Consider the following 17,311-nt stretch of genomic DNA (forward strand, 5'->3'; position numbering starts at 1 on the left):
GCATATGTTATCATTGACCTGTACTCCCTTTGATATCAGCTGATAATTCAATGATCACTATAACCTGGGATACTTTTTTTTAAAATCTCATTTAAGCCTCAGCATCAGCTATGCCGGCTTCAAAGTGCATTGGTTTTTTATTAAAATACAAAGTACATGATTGGACCTCTCCGGGATTTGAACCCGTGATCTCTCAGTTAGAGAGCCGAGACTATAACCATTAGTCTATGGAGGAGGACGTGGGATACTAATGAGAACATTTCTTTCATAATAAATATAATAGCATGATCTAGAATCCCTCCAAACTATATAGTAATATAGCACCTGACTTATACAGCTGATTGATAAAGGTTATATACATATTTATTTTCTTACGTTTTAATCAAAAGAAGCCTAAACTCTGCAATATGTACTGATCGCGAGAGAAAAGAAGAGACCTGGATTCTGGCCTATCTGAAATTTGCAGGCGCTACTACTAGTATGTTGCCGCGCCTTGTTTCGTAATTCCATTATTATTTCACTGTTCCATTGCTATGATAAACAATTCGCAGGATTGGCTGTGGGGCGAAGCGCCTGAAATTACCGCGCGGCAACACACTAGTACACAGCTGTGCGCCGGCACGGGCCAGGTCTCTTCTTTTCTCTCGCCATCAGTAAAGATGTTAAGACCACAGTTCAACAATTTAATGCTGTAATCACCTGTTTGGAGCAGGTAAAATTGAAACAACTGATTGTTGTGGTTCACAAACAGTGCTGTCACATAATCATAGTGGATACTGTTTAGTACTTGGTTTTTAAAAGCACATTATCTCCCTTATTTATCAACTGACTTTCTTAAACTTGGTATCACTGGATTTTTAATAAAATTGTCTAACTTAAAATGTAATAATTGAGACTATTTTATCATATGTGTGTTAAATATATTTCCACCTAAGATTTTAGGAAGCAGCCGCTTTGAAAATAAAGCTTCTAAAATTTGAAAGATTTGACTTAATTAGACCTTTAGATTATAAAACTATGTACCATATTTAAACTCATTACAACAATCCATTCTCAAATTAAAAATAGTTATCCTAAAAAAAGAAAATGGTAGCTAATCGAGTAATTATTCAACCTGGTTTGTCTTTGGTCCAGGAATAATACATGAAAATATTGGTAGAGAGCTCTAGGACACCCTAAGTATATGTATAACATATTATATATAAAACAATTGTGACATGTTAGTTTTTCACTTCAGAGGTATATCTTTGATTCTTAAATTAAATTTTCAATCTCATTTGCTGCTAATCTTTTTTATATAAAAGATCTGTATTTTATGAAAATATTTATTGTAATACATGATGTACCTTACAGAGATTGCATAGCCAACACAACAACAAAAACTGAGGAAATACTGAAAAGCTATGATCAGAGATTCACGTTGGAAGATATTGTCATCCTCCAATACATATGTGAGGTAGTCTCCTTGAGAGCAGCCCTGCTTCTGTCCATATGTAAGTTTTCAGAATAAAGAACTTACAGGCATGTGTACTTTTGTGTAAAATATTTTATGTGATAAATTATAACACTATTTGTTTGGTTATGTTAACATAACAGGAATCCAATACCTAGTAATGTAGCAACTTGAAGGTCAGAATGAGACTGGTATACAATGGAATTAGTCTCAGTGTATGTGTCAAACTCTGTAGATACCTGAACGTACCTCAGCACTCTAACAATATCCCTCTGATATATGCTCCCTCAAAGAAATTCTAAAGTATCAAGGAACATTTAGAGAACATCATCAATTAATTCCATGTCTCAAATATATATGGCCTCCTAAGTGTCTGTATTACAATGTAAACCACAATAGTACATACCAAATCCTTTTCCTCTGTACACTTCTTACTCATCTAAGGGATGACCTATTCCCAAGTATAGCCATAAGGGCCTTCTGCGCACCCTAGAAAAATAAAATGGAACCATTTACACTTGAAAATTTTGGTAGTCTCACAAAATCTTGACAACCAATCATGTCTTCCTGAGATAATTCACCATCATAGTCCAAAATGCCTAATGTTCCACAATTGATATTGGTTATATTTCTTCTTCCTTCATGTTCATTGAAATAGCCACCATAATGGACAATAGGCACCTTGTGAAAATGTTTCTTCAGATATCCATACCGTGTGATCAGATCCACTATATGAGAAGTCAAACACATGTTTATATAGATAAAATCAGACACGACACTATACAAGAAGTGGATGAAAAACTGAACATACTAATCTTTAAGCCCAGCCAATCTTCTCCACTTCCGTGTGTACTGAAGTACATCCAGTTTGAAACAGCTCTAAAGAAAACGACTCTACAGAATGGTTTAAATCCTATCATGAGCCCAAATTTTCTAAAGCATCAGTCGGAGCTAAATAAATCTTCATTCCATTAATGTTTAATATAGCTAGTAACAAGACTACATTTCTTCAACCACTTAAATCACCCTTAATTTATATTTTGTTTTTAAACTTTCAGCGCATTTCTAACTGTTAGATTCAAATTTTAACATTTCTAATTAATGTAGTTTATAGCACCAGTTTATTTCAAAATTCAACTTCTTTTAGCTAAATCATATTTTAATTTGTTATTCAAGTAGGTACCAAAGTAATGTATCTTATTTCAAAGAAATAATTTCATATTCATTCACTACAGTTTGAATATAGCTCATTCACGTTATAATGCCACTTTAAAGTATTATGGGTTTAAAGTATTATTTAACCTGAAGTGTTCCTTTAGGCTGTGCAGAGTTGCTGAAGCGCATGGACCGACCCGACTCCACGATAGCAGTCGATGGCAGCCTCTTCAAGTTCCATCCTCGCATGAAGCAGTGGATGAACCTCTTTATCCCCATCCTCGCACCTGGCCAAACAGTTAGTATCACTAGACCTTTTCATATCAATTGTAGAATGTAATTGCAATTAATTTTGTTTTGTATTAATTCTATTCTTTCTGTGATTGCTAATTATTTTGTTTTTATGACACATTTCTCTAGTTAGCATAATTAAATAACTGTTTTTAGATTATGCGAATTATTTGATTATACAAATTATGTACTGTTTGATTAAATTAAATTATTAAATAAAATAACTTATCCTTACAGTGCCTTTGAAAGTTTCCTTAATTGAGATAAAGTAACTCATGGGGTTAATCCAGAAGGTTACATAACAGTACTTCTGCATCATGCATTGAATCGTCTTCAAAATCAAATGATTTATTGGCAAATGGCTATTACACTTTACTTATTAAAACAAATAAAATTAATTGCTCTTACACTCTGTAGCAGATTATGTCTAGAAAACAACCAAACAAATCTATAAAACTTTAATTAGTTCAGCTCTCATATCATTAGAGGCACAGATGGGGCTTTGGAAAGATTTACTTATCCTAAATTTAATCCCCTTGGGCACTTGGATTTAAAAATTAATTTACCTTACAGCAGATCATTTTCAGATTTTTTTAACTGCTACTGAAGACGCTAGTAGACAATAGACAATAGACAATTTCTTTATTTACATATTCATAGAGAATAGTACATGCGTCATAAAACAAAAGTTGTGGTTAGTAAAATTTATACAATGGAAATAGTTTTTGTGTCATAGTTATATAATGCAAAGTTGATACAAAGTTTGATGTCCAGAGGGAGCTCTTGTCTTCCGCTGCACTGATTCAGGTGCTCAAGAATTCGGAGTCTGAATAGTAGGGCCTTTCTTGCAGCCATTTTGTTAGTTGGTTCGCGAAACACTGAGGTGGCTGGTTTCTTAGTTCTTAGATCGGGCAGGTGGTTGAAAAACAGCGCTCCTTGGTATGAGGGTTTCTTCTCAGAGAGGCTTAAGCGGTGTAAGGGCAGGGTGAAGTTTGTGGCATTTCTTGTGTTATATGGATGTAGTTCCTGATGTCTTAACTGCTGTGAAGTGACTGCATGCAGAATGGTTTCCCGGATGTAGAGTGAGATTGTTGTGAGAATTTTTAGTTGTTTAAAAGATTCCCGGCAACTTTCCTGGTGATGTAGTCCTGCTAGGCATCTAATTGCTCTTTTTTGTAGAGTAAGAATCTTTCCCATGTTGGACGCTGTTGTTCCTCCCCATGATACTATTCCGTATCTTAGGTGCGTTTCGAAAAGAGCAAAGTAGGCAACTTTGGCTACCTCCATGCTACATACTTGTTTAATTCTGCGAATTACATAGATACTTGAGGAGAGCTTCTTACTTAGTTGGTCTATGTGGGGCTTCCATGACAATTTCGAGTCAATTGTGATGCCTAGATATTTGGTCACATTGCTTACTTCCAGGTCCAGGAGAGGTGCTAGGTTTGTAATTTTGTTTCTTGTGCTGAAAACTATTTGTACGGTTTTATTTTCATTTAATACTAGGTCATTATTTGTGCAGTATTGTTTAGTTTGGTTGAAGCATGCAGTCGTGTTTATTGCGAGCATTTCATTGACTTTATTAGAGATGGTAAGCACAGTGTCATCTGCATACATTATAGTAGAACAGGCATCATCCAGGCAGTTTGGCATATCATTCGTGAGGAGGAGGAAGAGCACCGGCCCGAGCACGGATCCTTGAGGCACCCCTCTTCTCACTTCAGTTGTTGCTGATTGAATTTTATAGTTTGTATAATTTTGGGTGTAATTTATTTCTACCAGTTGTTTTCTTCCCTTGAGGTAGCATTTAAACCAATCTGCTTCTTTACCTCCTACGCCTAGGGCTCTTAGTTTTTGTAGTAGCTGATCGTGATTGAGGCAGTCGAAAGCTTTACTAAAGTCAAGGAACAGACTAGTTACTGAACATCCTTCTTCTAGTTGGTCTATGATGTGTTCTGTCAGCTGTACCAGGGCTGTTGTTGTTGACCTACCCCTAAGGAATCCATGCTGTTTGTTTGTAAGTAGATTATGCTGTTCGAGATGGTTTAGGAGTCTGGTAAGGACAATTTTCTCAATTATTTTGGAGAATGTCGGGATGAGTGATATTGGCCTGTAGCTGCCAGGTTCACTCCGTGGTCCTTTTTTATATTTTGGATATATTTTGGCGGTCTTCAGAACAGTTGGGAAGATACCTTGCTGTAGGGATTTATTTATTATATTAGTTAGTGGTATTATCAGTTCTTCTTTACATCTTTTAACTAGTTTTGCGGATATTTCATCAATACCAGACGATGTTTTAGGCTTTAAGGAGTCTATAGCTTTTTTTACTTCTTCGCTTGTTGTTAAGTAGAACTGTAATTTCTCATTTGTGACTGGAGCTGGGTCAGGGTTTGCAGGATTAATGTTGCTACTGTTTGTTTGGAGTGTGTGTTTTCTGCTATTGTTGCAAAATATACATTAAGGGAGTTTGCTATTTCGTGTGGGTCCTTTGTTATTTTTCCATTTAGCTGAAGACTTAGCTGATCATAATTTGTGTTAGTAGTTGCTTTTCTTTCATTATTTATTGCCTGCCACAGTGCTTTTGATTTATTTTCTGCTTGGTTAATGTGTGCTGTAGTTTGTTCTCGCCTTAGGTGTTTCAGTCTCAAGTCATATTCTCTTTTCCTCTCCACTGTTTGTGCTTTATGTTTTGCTAGGCCTGTACGCTGTTCTATTTCTAAAGCACTGATGTACGCATTTTTCAGTTGGTTGCATTCGTCATCCCAGACCTGTCTTTTTTTATTTTGTCTTCCTTTGACTAATTTCAGAGGGCAGGTTTCATTTAATATAAGTTGTAGTGCACTGTGAAAGGAGTTATAGGCATGGTTGACATCTTCTTCCATTAAGATCTGGTCCCAGGTTTGTGTTTGTAGTTTTTCCTTGAACCGTGTTAGTTCTCTATTGGTAAATAGTATTTTTCTTTCCTTAGCGGTTTTTTTGATTATTTTTGATGTTTTAAGGGAAAATGTTTGTGCTGTATGGTCAGATAAGCCTGTCAGAATGATGGATGTTTTTATGCTCTCAGGGTCTATGTTAGTGCAGATCCAGTCTATTGATTTTTTAGTTTCACTTGTGATTCGCGTAGGAGGGAGATTCATTCTCACAATGTCATATGTAGCAAGAAGTTCTTGAAGTTTTGTGTTGTCATTATTTTCCGTGAGATTGTCCACATTAATATCTCCCATGAGTATCGTTTGTTTGCTTGAGCTCATGATTCTATTTAGTTGTTCGGTTAGGACTTCAATTGAACTGTCTAGTTTTGCCCTTGGAGGTCTGTAGACGCCTAGTACTTGTATATTTATCTTTTTTTTCTTTATTTCAAAGAGGGCAGTTTCACATACAAGTTCTGATTCAGGTCCGCTTGTTTCAATGAGTGTTATTTCCTTCTCCTGTCCTTTTTTCACGTATCCAGCTACTCCTCCCTTGATGTGATCTTTCCTTGCGAAACCTCCAGCAAGTGAGTAGCCCTCAAGGCAGGTTGTAGCAAGGTTTTCTTGTGATAGTCCGTGTTCAGTTACTATTAACAAGTCTGGTTTTTCGCTGTTTAAGAGATGGGCGAGTCTATCTACTTTATTAATTAGCCAGTTTATATTTTGATGTATTATTTTTATGATGTTATGGTTGTTATGTGTTTGATTTTCCTGAGGGCCGAGTTCCAGAGGGTCCGGGTTTTGTGTTTTATTTTCGGCTTGTGTCTCTCTTTGGGACCAGGACTTTGAACTAAAAAATGGTGTTCCAGTATTTGCGGCTCAGGATGTAGGTTTGTTTGTGTTTTGTCTTTGTCCGTGGTTGCAGCTGAGGTTGTTTGTTGCTGTGGATTTTCAGTGCATGAGTTCTTTGTGTATTTGAGGAGCTCTTCTTTACTCAGGATGTTGGCATGCTTGATCCATTTGCTTATAGTGTCATTTTGACATGCAGTGATGTAAAGAAAAGATTTGGTGTGTCTTGAAATAGCAACAATGCAGTGCGCTTGTGAGTTGTAGATGTCTTCCTGTTTGTTTGAGGTACGAATCACGATTACGTTTTCTGCTTGTCTTCCTTGAAATTCATGAATGGTGGAAGTGTTTTTGTAGCCTAGACTGATGAGGTAGTGTTTTTCTGATTGTTTGAAGACAAGGTAGGTATGTGGAGGATTTGCTGGGTTTTTTTCAAGACTTTCTGGTCCATCAAAAGACTGCAGCTAGTAGTGAGATATATTTCTTTCTCTCACCCAGTTAGTTATCTTTTAGTCTTTTTTTATTCGTTGTTTTCTTTAAAGATTACGATTTTAATATTTTGAATTTGTTTTGTGATTTTAGTGTCGACTGATGTTGGCAGTGGATGGTAGTGGGAAGGGCGCAGCCTTAGCAGCTGCCATTGCTGTGAAGCTCAGATCAAGAAGTAATGGTGTGTCATGAAGTGTGAAATCTTCTCAACGGAGCTCAAATTTGTTAAAGATGTCAAGCACACACTTTTATTAAGGTTGTAGAAATGTGGAACAAATCAAAACAGCGCATCAACACTATTATAATGGTTGTTTGTACCTTCAACATATGATAGTATAGTTATCATACAATTTTTATTTTATTCATTTAGTGAATTTGTTTTACTATTGAATATAGTCCATGAACAAATAATAACAGAAATATTTATATTGACACAGTTTTTGGAGTTTTTCTCTATTCCAATGGTGTAAATTTAATTTGTTAAATTAATTATAGTACAATTGGTGAATCACCATTATAATAATTTTTTCAGTTTTGTACAATTTACATACATACGAGAAATATTGTTTTTAGGGTTAAATCAAACACTAGTCTTAAGTAGGCTAAAATGGTGGTACACAAAATATGGATTAAAACACTAATTAAATTATTTTCAAATTTATTTTACTATTTAAATACATTAAATAACATTTACAATTAATAAGATTTATTTAAATGTTAACTCATTACCTTTTTTATAATCAACTAGCTATACTACTTATTTAGTAATGCCTGAAGACAGTGTTGTGGATGGAGTCTTGTAGTTTGGCTGCATTATTGTCCACCATCTACAGATTTATACAGTGTTTAATGTGATGAATTGTCTAGTGAAGATGGCCGCGACCTGTGTACACTGTTCAACAGAGTGGACGTGTACAGTATAAACTGATATTAGTAGTGAGTTACCTTATTGTCTGTAAATACTCCTGGTGTTGTTAAACTATATTATAATGTAAACTGTTGTTTTGGGACCATTTACTGTTGTTAATTAGTTGTAGAAACTGTTGTTACCTTTTTGAAGAGTATATAATTATTATTGAAAATACAAGTAAATCAATTAATCTTATACTGACTTGCCATCCTAAGTAGCAACTACTATTATTCATATTGCATTTATATTTTTCATTTTATTATTGCATTTACAATTTTACAAAAATAAAAATATATAGCTCATTGTATTATAATTTATTGATGAGATAATAGCATAACAATTCATTCATATTTGTTTAAAGCGCCACTTTATAGGTTCAGTATGTTTATTTACATGTTGTTTTAATTCCATGTTGTTTTGTATGAATTTTTTAACATGTTGACTGCCACCCAGAATATATATTTTGCTGATATATGCACCATGAGCTAATTTACTGACCCCCTTCTGTGCATCATGAGGATGATTAGGAGCTCTTGAATTATTAAATGTAACAATTTTCATAACTTATTTAAGTTTATTAGCATATATACAAGTACTCTTGATTGTGTTCCTATAAGACAAATGAAATATAATGAAAACATAGTGAAATATTCTGTAAAATTCAGAACTTGTTTGTTTCTGTAAGTAAATTAGGTAAAACAGTAAAAGCCAGTGATTTTACTAACACTGGCTCTTACTGTTTTTAGTAAAATCTCTATCCTATATTATATAAAGGACAAATAATAGTAATGAAAAAAAACAGCAGAAAATAAATTAGCATGAAACCCCTAACTGGTGAAAGGTGACTTCCATGCGCAGTAAGAGCCACTCCTTTGGCTCATGTAATGAAACCACAAACAATAATAATGTTTTGAAATGGCAATTATATAATTTACTGTCAGAATCACAAATTAAATAAAAGCTACTGTTGGTCCTGTTATAAATGGGTAAATTAAATATAAACAATCATTTTACTATTCTTCTTAGAATGCAGGCCCTACCTAGATAATGTTGTGTGGAGTAGATGTTAGGTTTATGAGGAGTGGGAGTACCATTCTGGCTACTGTTCAAGCTCGGCATTGCCATCAGAACAGCCACAATCAAGCAAGAAGTCCCTTTGTCTGTTGCTCAACAGATTATCATAAAGTTTCTAACCAGTAAATGCGTTAAACCGTTGGAAATTTTAACTCATTTAAGGCCACAGTTTTGCATCAGTGCACTGTCTTGTGTGTTTGCGTGAGTGAGAGAATTCAAAGGTGGATGAGAACGAATTGAAAACAAAAGTCATGATCGATGCCCAAGGACATGCCTTACAGATGACAATATTCGTACTGTTCGAGAGCTTATTGGATGTACCATGGAAGATTTTTCATCAGAAGTTCATATCAGCTGTGGAAGTGTTCAATCCATAATCAGTGGTCAACTCGGTTTCAGTAAAATTAGTGCTTGTTGGGTTCCGAGTTTGTTGACTGAAAACCAAAACAGGTCAGGCTGGAGATCACTGGAAGGTTTCTGGATCAATTTCAACAACAAGAAGGATAGGCACATGTAAAGCACATCATTACTTGTGATGAGACATGGATACATCACTACACCCCCATGTCAAAAATAGGAAGTAAGGAGTGGCGGAGGAAGGATGAAGGTTGCCTTATGAAAGCCAAAACTTGTTCCTCTATTGGAAATATCATTGTTTTTGGACTCAAGAGGAATTTTATTGGTTGATTTTCTTAATTTTCAATATACAGTGATTGCTACTTACTACTGTCAGTTGTTACAGTCGGCTATCAAACAAAAGACGAGATGTGCCCATTAGAGATGTCATTTTCCTGCATGGCAATGCCAAGCCACACACCGTGGCTTTGACAAGGGATACACTGTAAGAAATGGGCAGAAAAACCATTGAACACTCTCTTTATAGCCCTGACTTGTCTCCCTATAACTATTATTTGTTTGGGCCTATGTAGGAACCATTGGGAAGAAAATGATTTGAAAACAATGAAGAAGTCGAGGAGTACATCCGCAATTGGCTTGCAACATACCCTCAAACTTTCTATGACCTGGGAATGTTGAAACTTAAAAATCGGTGACAAAAGTGTGTAGATCATGCAGGAGATTATATTAAAAAATGCTCAAATGAAATAAGTGTATAAGGTTATCAAATCGAAATTTTAAATCAAATTACTGTATATATTTGATTTACCTCTTGTATCGGATCCTGAATCTCATTTAGTTATGACATTCTTAATCATGAAATTAAATGAAGATTGTGAGAACCAACAATTAAACTCAAGACATATAATGTATAATTTTATTTTCAGATGTAATTGCTTAGCTACTCACAATCTCTTATCTCGGTTATAAACCTTTTTGTATTTTAGCGACATGATATATTAATAATAAAATTATCCAAGTAATGTTTTATGTTCTTTTTCTAGAACTAATGGAAGAATTATACAGTAAGTTCATGTAATAATAATTCAATGGCTTTACTATAAACAAATTGGAGTGTATATAAAATTACTTCTGTTCATCTTTAATAAGTTTGTACAATAAACAGACCTGATGTCTTAGAATTGTATTAAAAGTTGTTTAGTATGACAATCGTTTGATAATTTTAAGTTTTATTTTCCTGTTTAGTATATTTAATGTTTAAAATATCCATCTTTCAACATGTTCACGACAACAGTTAATTTCCAGACTTTATATATCACTTTGAATTTTTCACTAGTAAAAGAAAAACCAGTAATAAAGTATAACAAGAAAAGTGTGTAGGCTTCGCAATTTTGAAAAAAAACTTTTTTTAATATGTTTTTTATATGTATCTCCATGTAGGCCTACTCTAAGAGATCCCTAAAAAAATTAATTTACCTAAAAAGTTAAGCATTTGTGCGCCTGATGGAGTACACAATAGTCTGACGTATTTCCTTATGTGCGGGATCATATTTAACAAACCAACTAGACATGCAAACAATGAAAACCCAATCAAGAAATGCATAGCAACGTGTACCTCATCGGGTGCACTATGTGCTTTACAAAGGCCCAGTGTGTACCCCAACGGGGTTACAGATCATGTGGTTGTGAACGTGTTAAGGTATTTTGAGAAAATGTTCTGAAATATACTAGGAAAGATAAAATTGATTTCTTTTACAAGGCATCCTTTGTTAAACATGTTTTACATAGGGACTGTCAATGATTTTATGGCTAGAACTCAAAATTCTTTAGAAACATACTAAAAGGTCAGCACACAGTTTTCTGCAGAATATTATGAACAGAGTTCACTTTGAAACAAAACTTTAAAAAGTTTTAAACTAGAGATTAATAAAATGGTTAATTGAACTGTTAAATAAAATATTTGAATTCAGAAGTAAAATAGTAATTTAGAAAATGATTATGAATTATATAACACCTACAAAAGCTAGTTACAAAAGCTACAGTAGTAAAATATTTAATAAAATTATGTGGATATCATTACTGAAACTATAAACAAGGGTTATATTGTTTAAATATCATACACTGGGCCTACAGTATAAACATACACTGTGTTTTATGTCTTTATTTCTTATACCTAGAATCACATCATCTTTTCTTTCATGTACACCTGTGTTTGACTGTAATTTGTGTATTTCAAAAGGTATTTTAAGTTAACCATGTATATGATTTAAAGTGTGTTTATAGTGGTGGAGCAGTGTTGATACAGGTTTTCATACCTTACTCACTCTAGTGTACCTGTAATGGATCTACTTAAAGTATGCATTTGAAACGTGGAGGATATTAAACATGTGGTAAAACAAAACTCTAAAATTATTGGTTCATTTTCAGAGACACAGTATTTTTCTGTGCCAACATGTTGAGAAAATCTCTATAAACATCATAACCACTAAAAACAGATTTGTGCCCTGATTACATTAGTGAACTGACATCTTTTTTTGCTTGAGACCCATCGTTTTGCTGTGTAGTAAAACAGACTTATTTGGTTTTGGAATTAGGTATTCTAGTGATTTAAAGATTATTTTACACCACAAATATATTTATGATATGGTATGTGTTGCATATTATGACAGAAAAAATTTTGTTGACTCAGTTTTAAAGAGAAATATTAATTCCTCCCTGAAAAAGCTGTTATTCTGATATTTGACTGTCCATATAACGTTCTTATTAAAACATCTGTTAAAACTTTGAGTAAGTTAAAATCTTTTAGATTATTTATCATACACTTTTTTATTGTTTAAAATTGAGCCACAAAGTGGTTGATGAAAGTGATATATTTTTTATATTCATAGCCCTGTAAAATATGTTTATTATATCATTAGCTGTGTTTTGAGAACTTCCTGATTGAAAGGTTTATAGAAAAAAGTGTTGCCTGAATTTTATTGGCATTGAAACTTTTGAGCATAGTATGCACTGGTGTTCATAGAATCACAGTGTTGCTAAATATCATAATTGTTTACATTTTTTTTTTTTTTTTTTCAAAAGCTTTATTTCTGGTTCAATTACTACAAGTAAATTAATTATACACAGAAGTTTGAATCATAGAGAACAGAAGAACATAGAAATATTAACATTAGTGGGTTTGCTCCAATGGAGACACCTATAACATAATACAGTTAACAGAAAATAAAACAGTAAAATTAGTACTTGACAAACCAATTGTAAGTTTCAAATTATAATAAAATGTCTTGAGCAAGACGTGCTTTCAGTCTTCTGTTGACAGTTCTTTGGCCAATGTTTAAAATGGACAGCACCTGTTGATTGGTCCAGAGTTTCTAGAAAAGTATAGCACTTAGTTTTCGGATGTAGTCACAGATGGTCGGAATTTCTAATTCATTATTGAATCTGTCGGTTTCTAACAAACCATGGAGAATTTGTTGCTATTCTCAAAAACTTGTTTTGGAATACTTGAAGTTTGTTCATTTTTGATTTTTATGGAGGCAAGGGACCCCAAATGGACAAGCATAAGTTAAAGAGGGGTCTGAATATTCCTTGGTAGATTAAAAGAGCGCATTTAAGTTTAAGAGATGATTCTTCTATTGATAATTGGGTTTACATTTGTGCCAATCTTTGTGTTTGCTTGATTTAATTTTGAATTTATGTGCTGTTTATAAGTAAGTTTAGAGTCTAATAAGACACCCAAATATTTAACAGTTCTGTCATTTTCATTCCATGGTATGATGTTATCTTGAATTTCTATATTCCTTAAGGGATTGAATTTTCTTAGCGAAAATATTTTCGCTTCACATTTTAGAGGGTTAAGTGCGATTTTCCAATTAACGAACCAATCAACAGTAGGTCTGTATCAGTCTGAAGCATGTTCAACTGCTGTGTCAATGTCTTGATGTTGGGAAATCAAGGCAGTGTCATCAGCGAAAAGAGCAAGCGTAAGAATGAGCTGGAATGGGTAGGTCATGCATGAACATATTAAACAGGATAGGTCCTAAAATTGAGCCTTGTGGCACACCAGCCCGGATCTGTCGAACAGTGGAATGAGTAGAATTTATTTTTACTGAAAAAGTCGGTTTTCTAAAAAATGATTCGATGATGTTTTGCAAGTAATTTGGAAGTCCAGTTTGAAATAGCTTATACAGAAGGCCTTTGTGCCATACTTTGTCAAAGGCATCTGAGCAACATCCAGAAACAAAGCAGCAGAGTGTCTTTTATTTTCAAACCCTTGCACTATTGTTTGTGTTAACCTCGCAAGTTGCTGCGTAGTAGAATGTTTTGCCCTAAAACCGAATTGGTGGGGAGGAATACATTGAGCATCTTCAATGAATCTGCATAGTCTCTTCTGTATTAGCTTTTCAAATACTTTTGCCAGAGTGGGTTAGTAGGCTGATGGGTCTGTAACTAGAGGGATTTCTAAACAGGCTTTACGGGCTTGTGGATAACAATAACTTCAGCATGTTTTCCAGGATTTAGGAAAGTAACCAACGTGTAGGCATGCATTAAATAAAGTTTTTAATAGCTGATGGGATGTTGGCGGGAGTTCCTTTAATATTAAGTTTGTTATCAAGTCATACCCAGGAGCTTTCCTCAACGGTAGGTATTGGATAACATTTTCTAATTTTCAGATGTTGAGATATACTGAGTGGAAGCTCAGCAGATAAGATTGTGCTATTAAAAACCTGTTGATCATCATCTTCAGTTTGCAAATTAACAGTAGGGTTAGGGGAAAAAGCATTTTCAAAATAATTCGCAAAAAACCTCACATTTTTCAGAGTCACTCTGGTACGTCTCCTGGCCTTGTTGAAGGGGAGGGATCGTAGAAGGCGTTCTGAGAATTCTTTTGGTTGCAGCCACATTGAACTATCGCCTGGGTTTATTTCACTCAAATATTTCTGATAGTCATTAATTTTGAAAATATCTAATTCTGATTTTATTTTCCTGATGAGCCTGTTAAGCTGCATGCGATCTTCTGGATGCCTGTGTCTCTGCCACCGTTCTCCTAAAAACATGTTTTTTTCTTTAATTAAATTAAGAATTCTTTGCGGAGGGCGATTAGGACAAAAAAATGGTTTGTGATTGTTTTGCGACTGGCTTTTTAACCGAATTTTTAATCAGCTCAGTGAATTGTAGTACACAGTTGTCAATATCTTCGAAAGACTGTATACAATTCGGCAAGATAATATTAGTTTCTAATTCGTTATGAAATACAGCCCAGTCAACTTTACCATTTATTAGTTTCAATGGAGGATTGGTAAAAATCGGGTTTAAATTGAAAAAGTTACAATTTCTGGTAAGTGGTCAGACGTTAACTGCATAAGGTTTGCTGTACTATCGGTTCATTGAAATTATTAAACAAAACAATATCTAATATGTCAGGTTGCTGGTTTCTCTGCACGGATAAAATGTTGGTTCTACAGGAGCAGATATATTAATAGTTGTACGCATCAAGTAGTCATTCAATTTATTACCCTTTGGGTTATTAGTGCGACATCCCCATAAAGTGTTTTTACTGTTTAGATCTCCCATTAAAATAGTAGGACTATTATTATAGAGAATTCTTATTAAAATCTTCATCAACAAAACGTTTGTTAGGAGGTAAGTATGCTGATACTAATGAAAAGTTGAGTCCATTTTGTAAAAATTATTTTTATGGAAAACAGCTTCTAAACTTTGTAACTGGGGAGCAAGAAATTCGTGGTGTGTTTTATGTTTCTTTTGATCAAAATTGCGACACCCCCAGAGGCATGAGGAGCCACTCGGTCCTGTCTGTAAATGAATAGCCACTTATTTTAAATTTATCATTGGGCAGGAAGTGAGTTTCAGTGGACACATGCAAACATCTATATTATGTCTTACTAGGAAATCTGTAAAGAGATGTTTTTTGTCTTTCAAGCCATTGGCATTCCAATTGAGAACAATTAAGTTTTTAAAGAGAGTTGGGGCCTGATTGTTAGTCACGGGCATTTTTAAAGAAAGAAGCAATAACCTGCTGAATAACCTTTTTCAACTGGGGTATGAGTATTTTTACTATACATTGTTATTATTTCTTCAAGACCTGAGATGTTACCTGCTTCCAGAGATTGTGGATCCTCTTACGGAGTTTGCAGTTGAAGGAATGTACGGACGGATGAGCCACTCAGCATAGCTGGGGGAGTTCATATTCAACGGAGATCGAGGTGGAGATGATTTTGGTTGAGTTTTCCCTAGGTTCGTTGAGGTTTTCGGGTCGTGTCGTTGTAACTTGTGGACGAGATTCTTGGTCGTTCCCTATGGAGGATTTCTTGCGACGGTCAATTTCTGCTTGATGCCCTGGTAGTATTTACACCTCCTGTAATTTGAAGTATGTTCCTCGCCGCAGGTTAACACACACTGGTTTGGTTTCTTTACTGACCGGGCAGGCAGTCTGAATAGAGATGGGGATCCCGAGCACCGCACACAGCGATGGGGTCCAGTTTGCAGAAGTTTTTTGTGTGACCAAAGTCTTGGCATCTCAGACACTGTGGGATGTTTTTTGACTTCCTTTTAATTTCCACTTTAACTATGGCGTTATTGAAACAATTGTTCAAGGTTCATAATATCACGACCACTTTCCGAATTCTCCAGCTCTACAAAACAGAGTGGCATTGGACTTTTGTTTTTGTTGAACAATCTTGATATTTTAATGGTCGGGTAACCATGTCACATAACTCTTGATTGATTTCTTCGTCAGTTAGAGAGTAGGGAACATTTACGAATGATCACTTCAAGGTTTTTTGTTGTCCTGGGGAAGGTTTAAACGTGAAAAACTTTTACTTGATTTGTTTCATAAAAGTTAGTTAGTTTCCTGTAGTCATTTATTTCTGTTAGGTTTATCTTGATCGATTTAGCTTTGATTTCAGTTGTGAAACTTGATATTACATTACACTTAATATCTTTTATTATTTCTTGGTGGTTATTTACGTCACGCAAAAATATTGGTGGGATCTTAGATCGTGATTTATTTTTCTTTATATCATCAGGAGATCCTTGTTCCATTTCATGTCCTTGTTGTGAGGAAGGAAGACAGTAGCTATGATCTGCAACATTGGTATGGGTTGGTTCAAGTATCTTGAATCGGTTTTTTGAATGAATCTCACTCACATCGAGGTAGTACTTTCTTAGGAGGTGGAGAAGCATTTGCAGTTTTAGTATATGTCGCTTTTTTGGATTCACGAAGTCGTTGTTGTTATCGGGAAGAGGAACAGTTAGCATTTCATTCATGTCTAACGTCGAACTTTGTCCGAGCTGGAACAATTCATTAGCCTGGCTGGCTGTCATAGCGGTAGGAGTAGGTTTAAAACATTTTAGGTTAAGCCTTTGTTTACAATATTTGAATTGAACATCAAATTTCTTGTGTGAAACGAATCTTGTGAATTAATCAAACAAATACAATCTAAACACGGTAAAAGTTTAAAAACAATAATTTAAAAAACACTTAAATAAAACTTTTTGAACAAACAATTCGAAGAAAATAGCGGACTAGGAAAACACTAGGTAAAACTGTTTTGTCAGTCAGCTGAAGCATAATTGTTACAGAATGATAACAGTTACATTTTACATAAGTACTATCCATGATAGTTTATCAGAACAGCTGATTTCTAGCAGGTGAGTTTCAGGTTATAAACAACAACAAAATCTGCCATACCCACTTAAAGGATTAATACATTTCTAAAACCCCAAGTGATTTTAGTATCTAGAATCTATCTAAATAAACATCTTTCACAGCAGTGTGTAAATATATTATTAAAGAGCATAAAAGTC

At 34.5% G+C, this 17,311-nt stretch overlaps 1 protein-coding gene across 2 annotated transcripts in view; it reads left to right on the top strand.

Annotated features, from left to right (window-relative positions):
* The window catches only part of LOC124359384 (hexokinase-1-like), a 94,322-nt gene extending 85,791 nt beyond the window's left edge, over positions 1-8,531 (top strand). For both annotated transcript variants that reach the window (XM_046812078.1, XM_046812077.1), the window contains exons 9-11: positions 1,354-1,493; positions 2,773-2,906; positions 7,237-8,531. In XM_046812078.1, the coding sequence (XP_046668034.1) occupies positions 1,354-1,493; positions 2,773-2,906; positions 7,237-7,335 (373 nt within the window). In that variant the 3' untranslated portion in view covers positions 7,336-8,531. The remainder of the gene's footprint in view (positions 1-1,353; positions 1,494-2,772; positions 2,907-7,236) is intronic.
* Positions 8,532-17,311: the final 8,780 nt, after the last annotated feature.

This window comes from Homalodisca vitripennis, chromosome 4 (assembly GCF_021130785.1).
Source record: "Homalodisca vitripennis isolate AUS2020 chromosome 4, UT_GWSS_2.1, whole genome shotgun sequence".
Lineage (NCBI taxonomy): Eukaryota > Metazoa > Arthropoda > Insecta > Hemiptera > Cicadellidae > Homalodisca > Homalodisca vitripennis.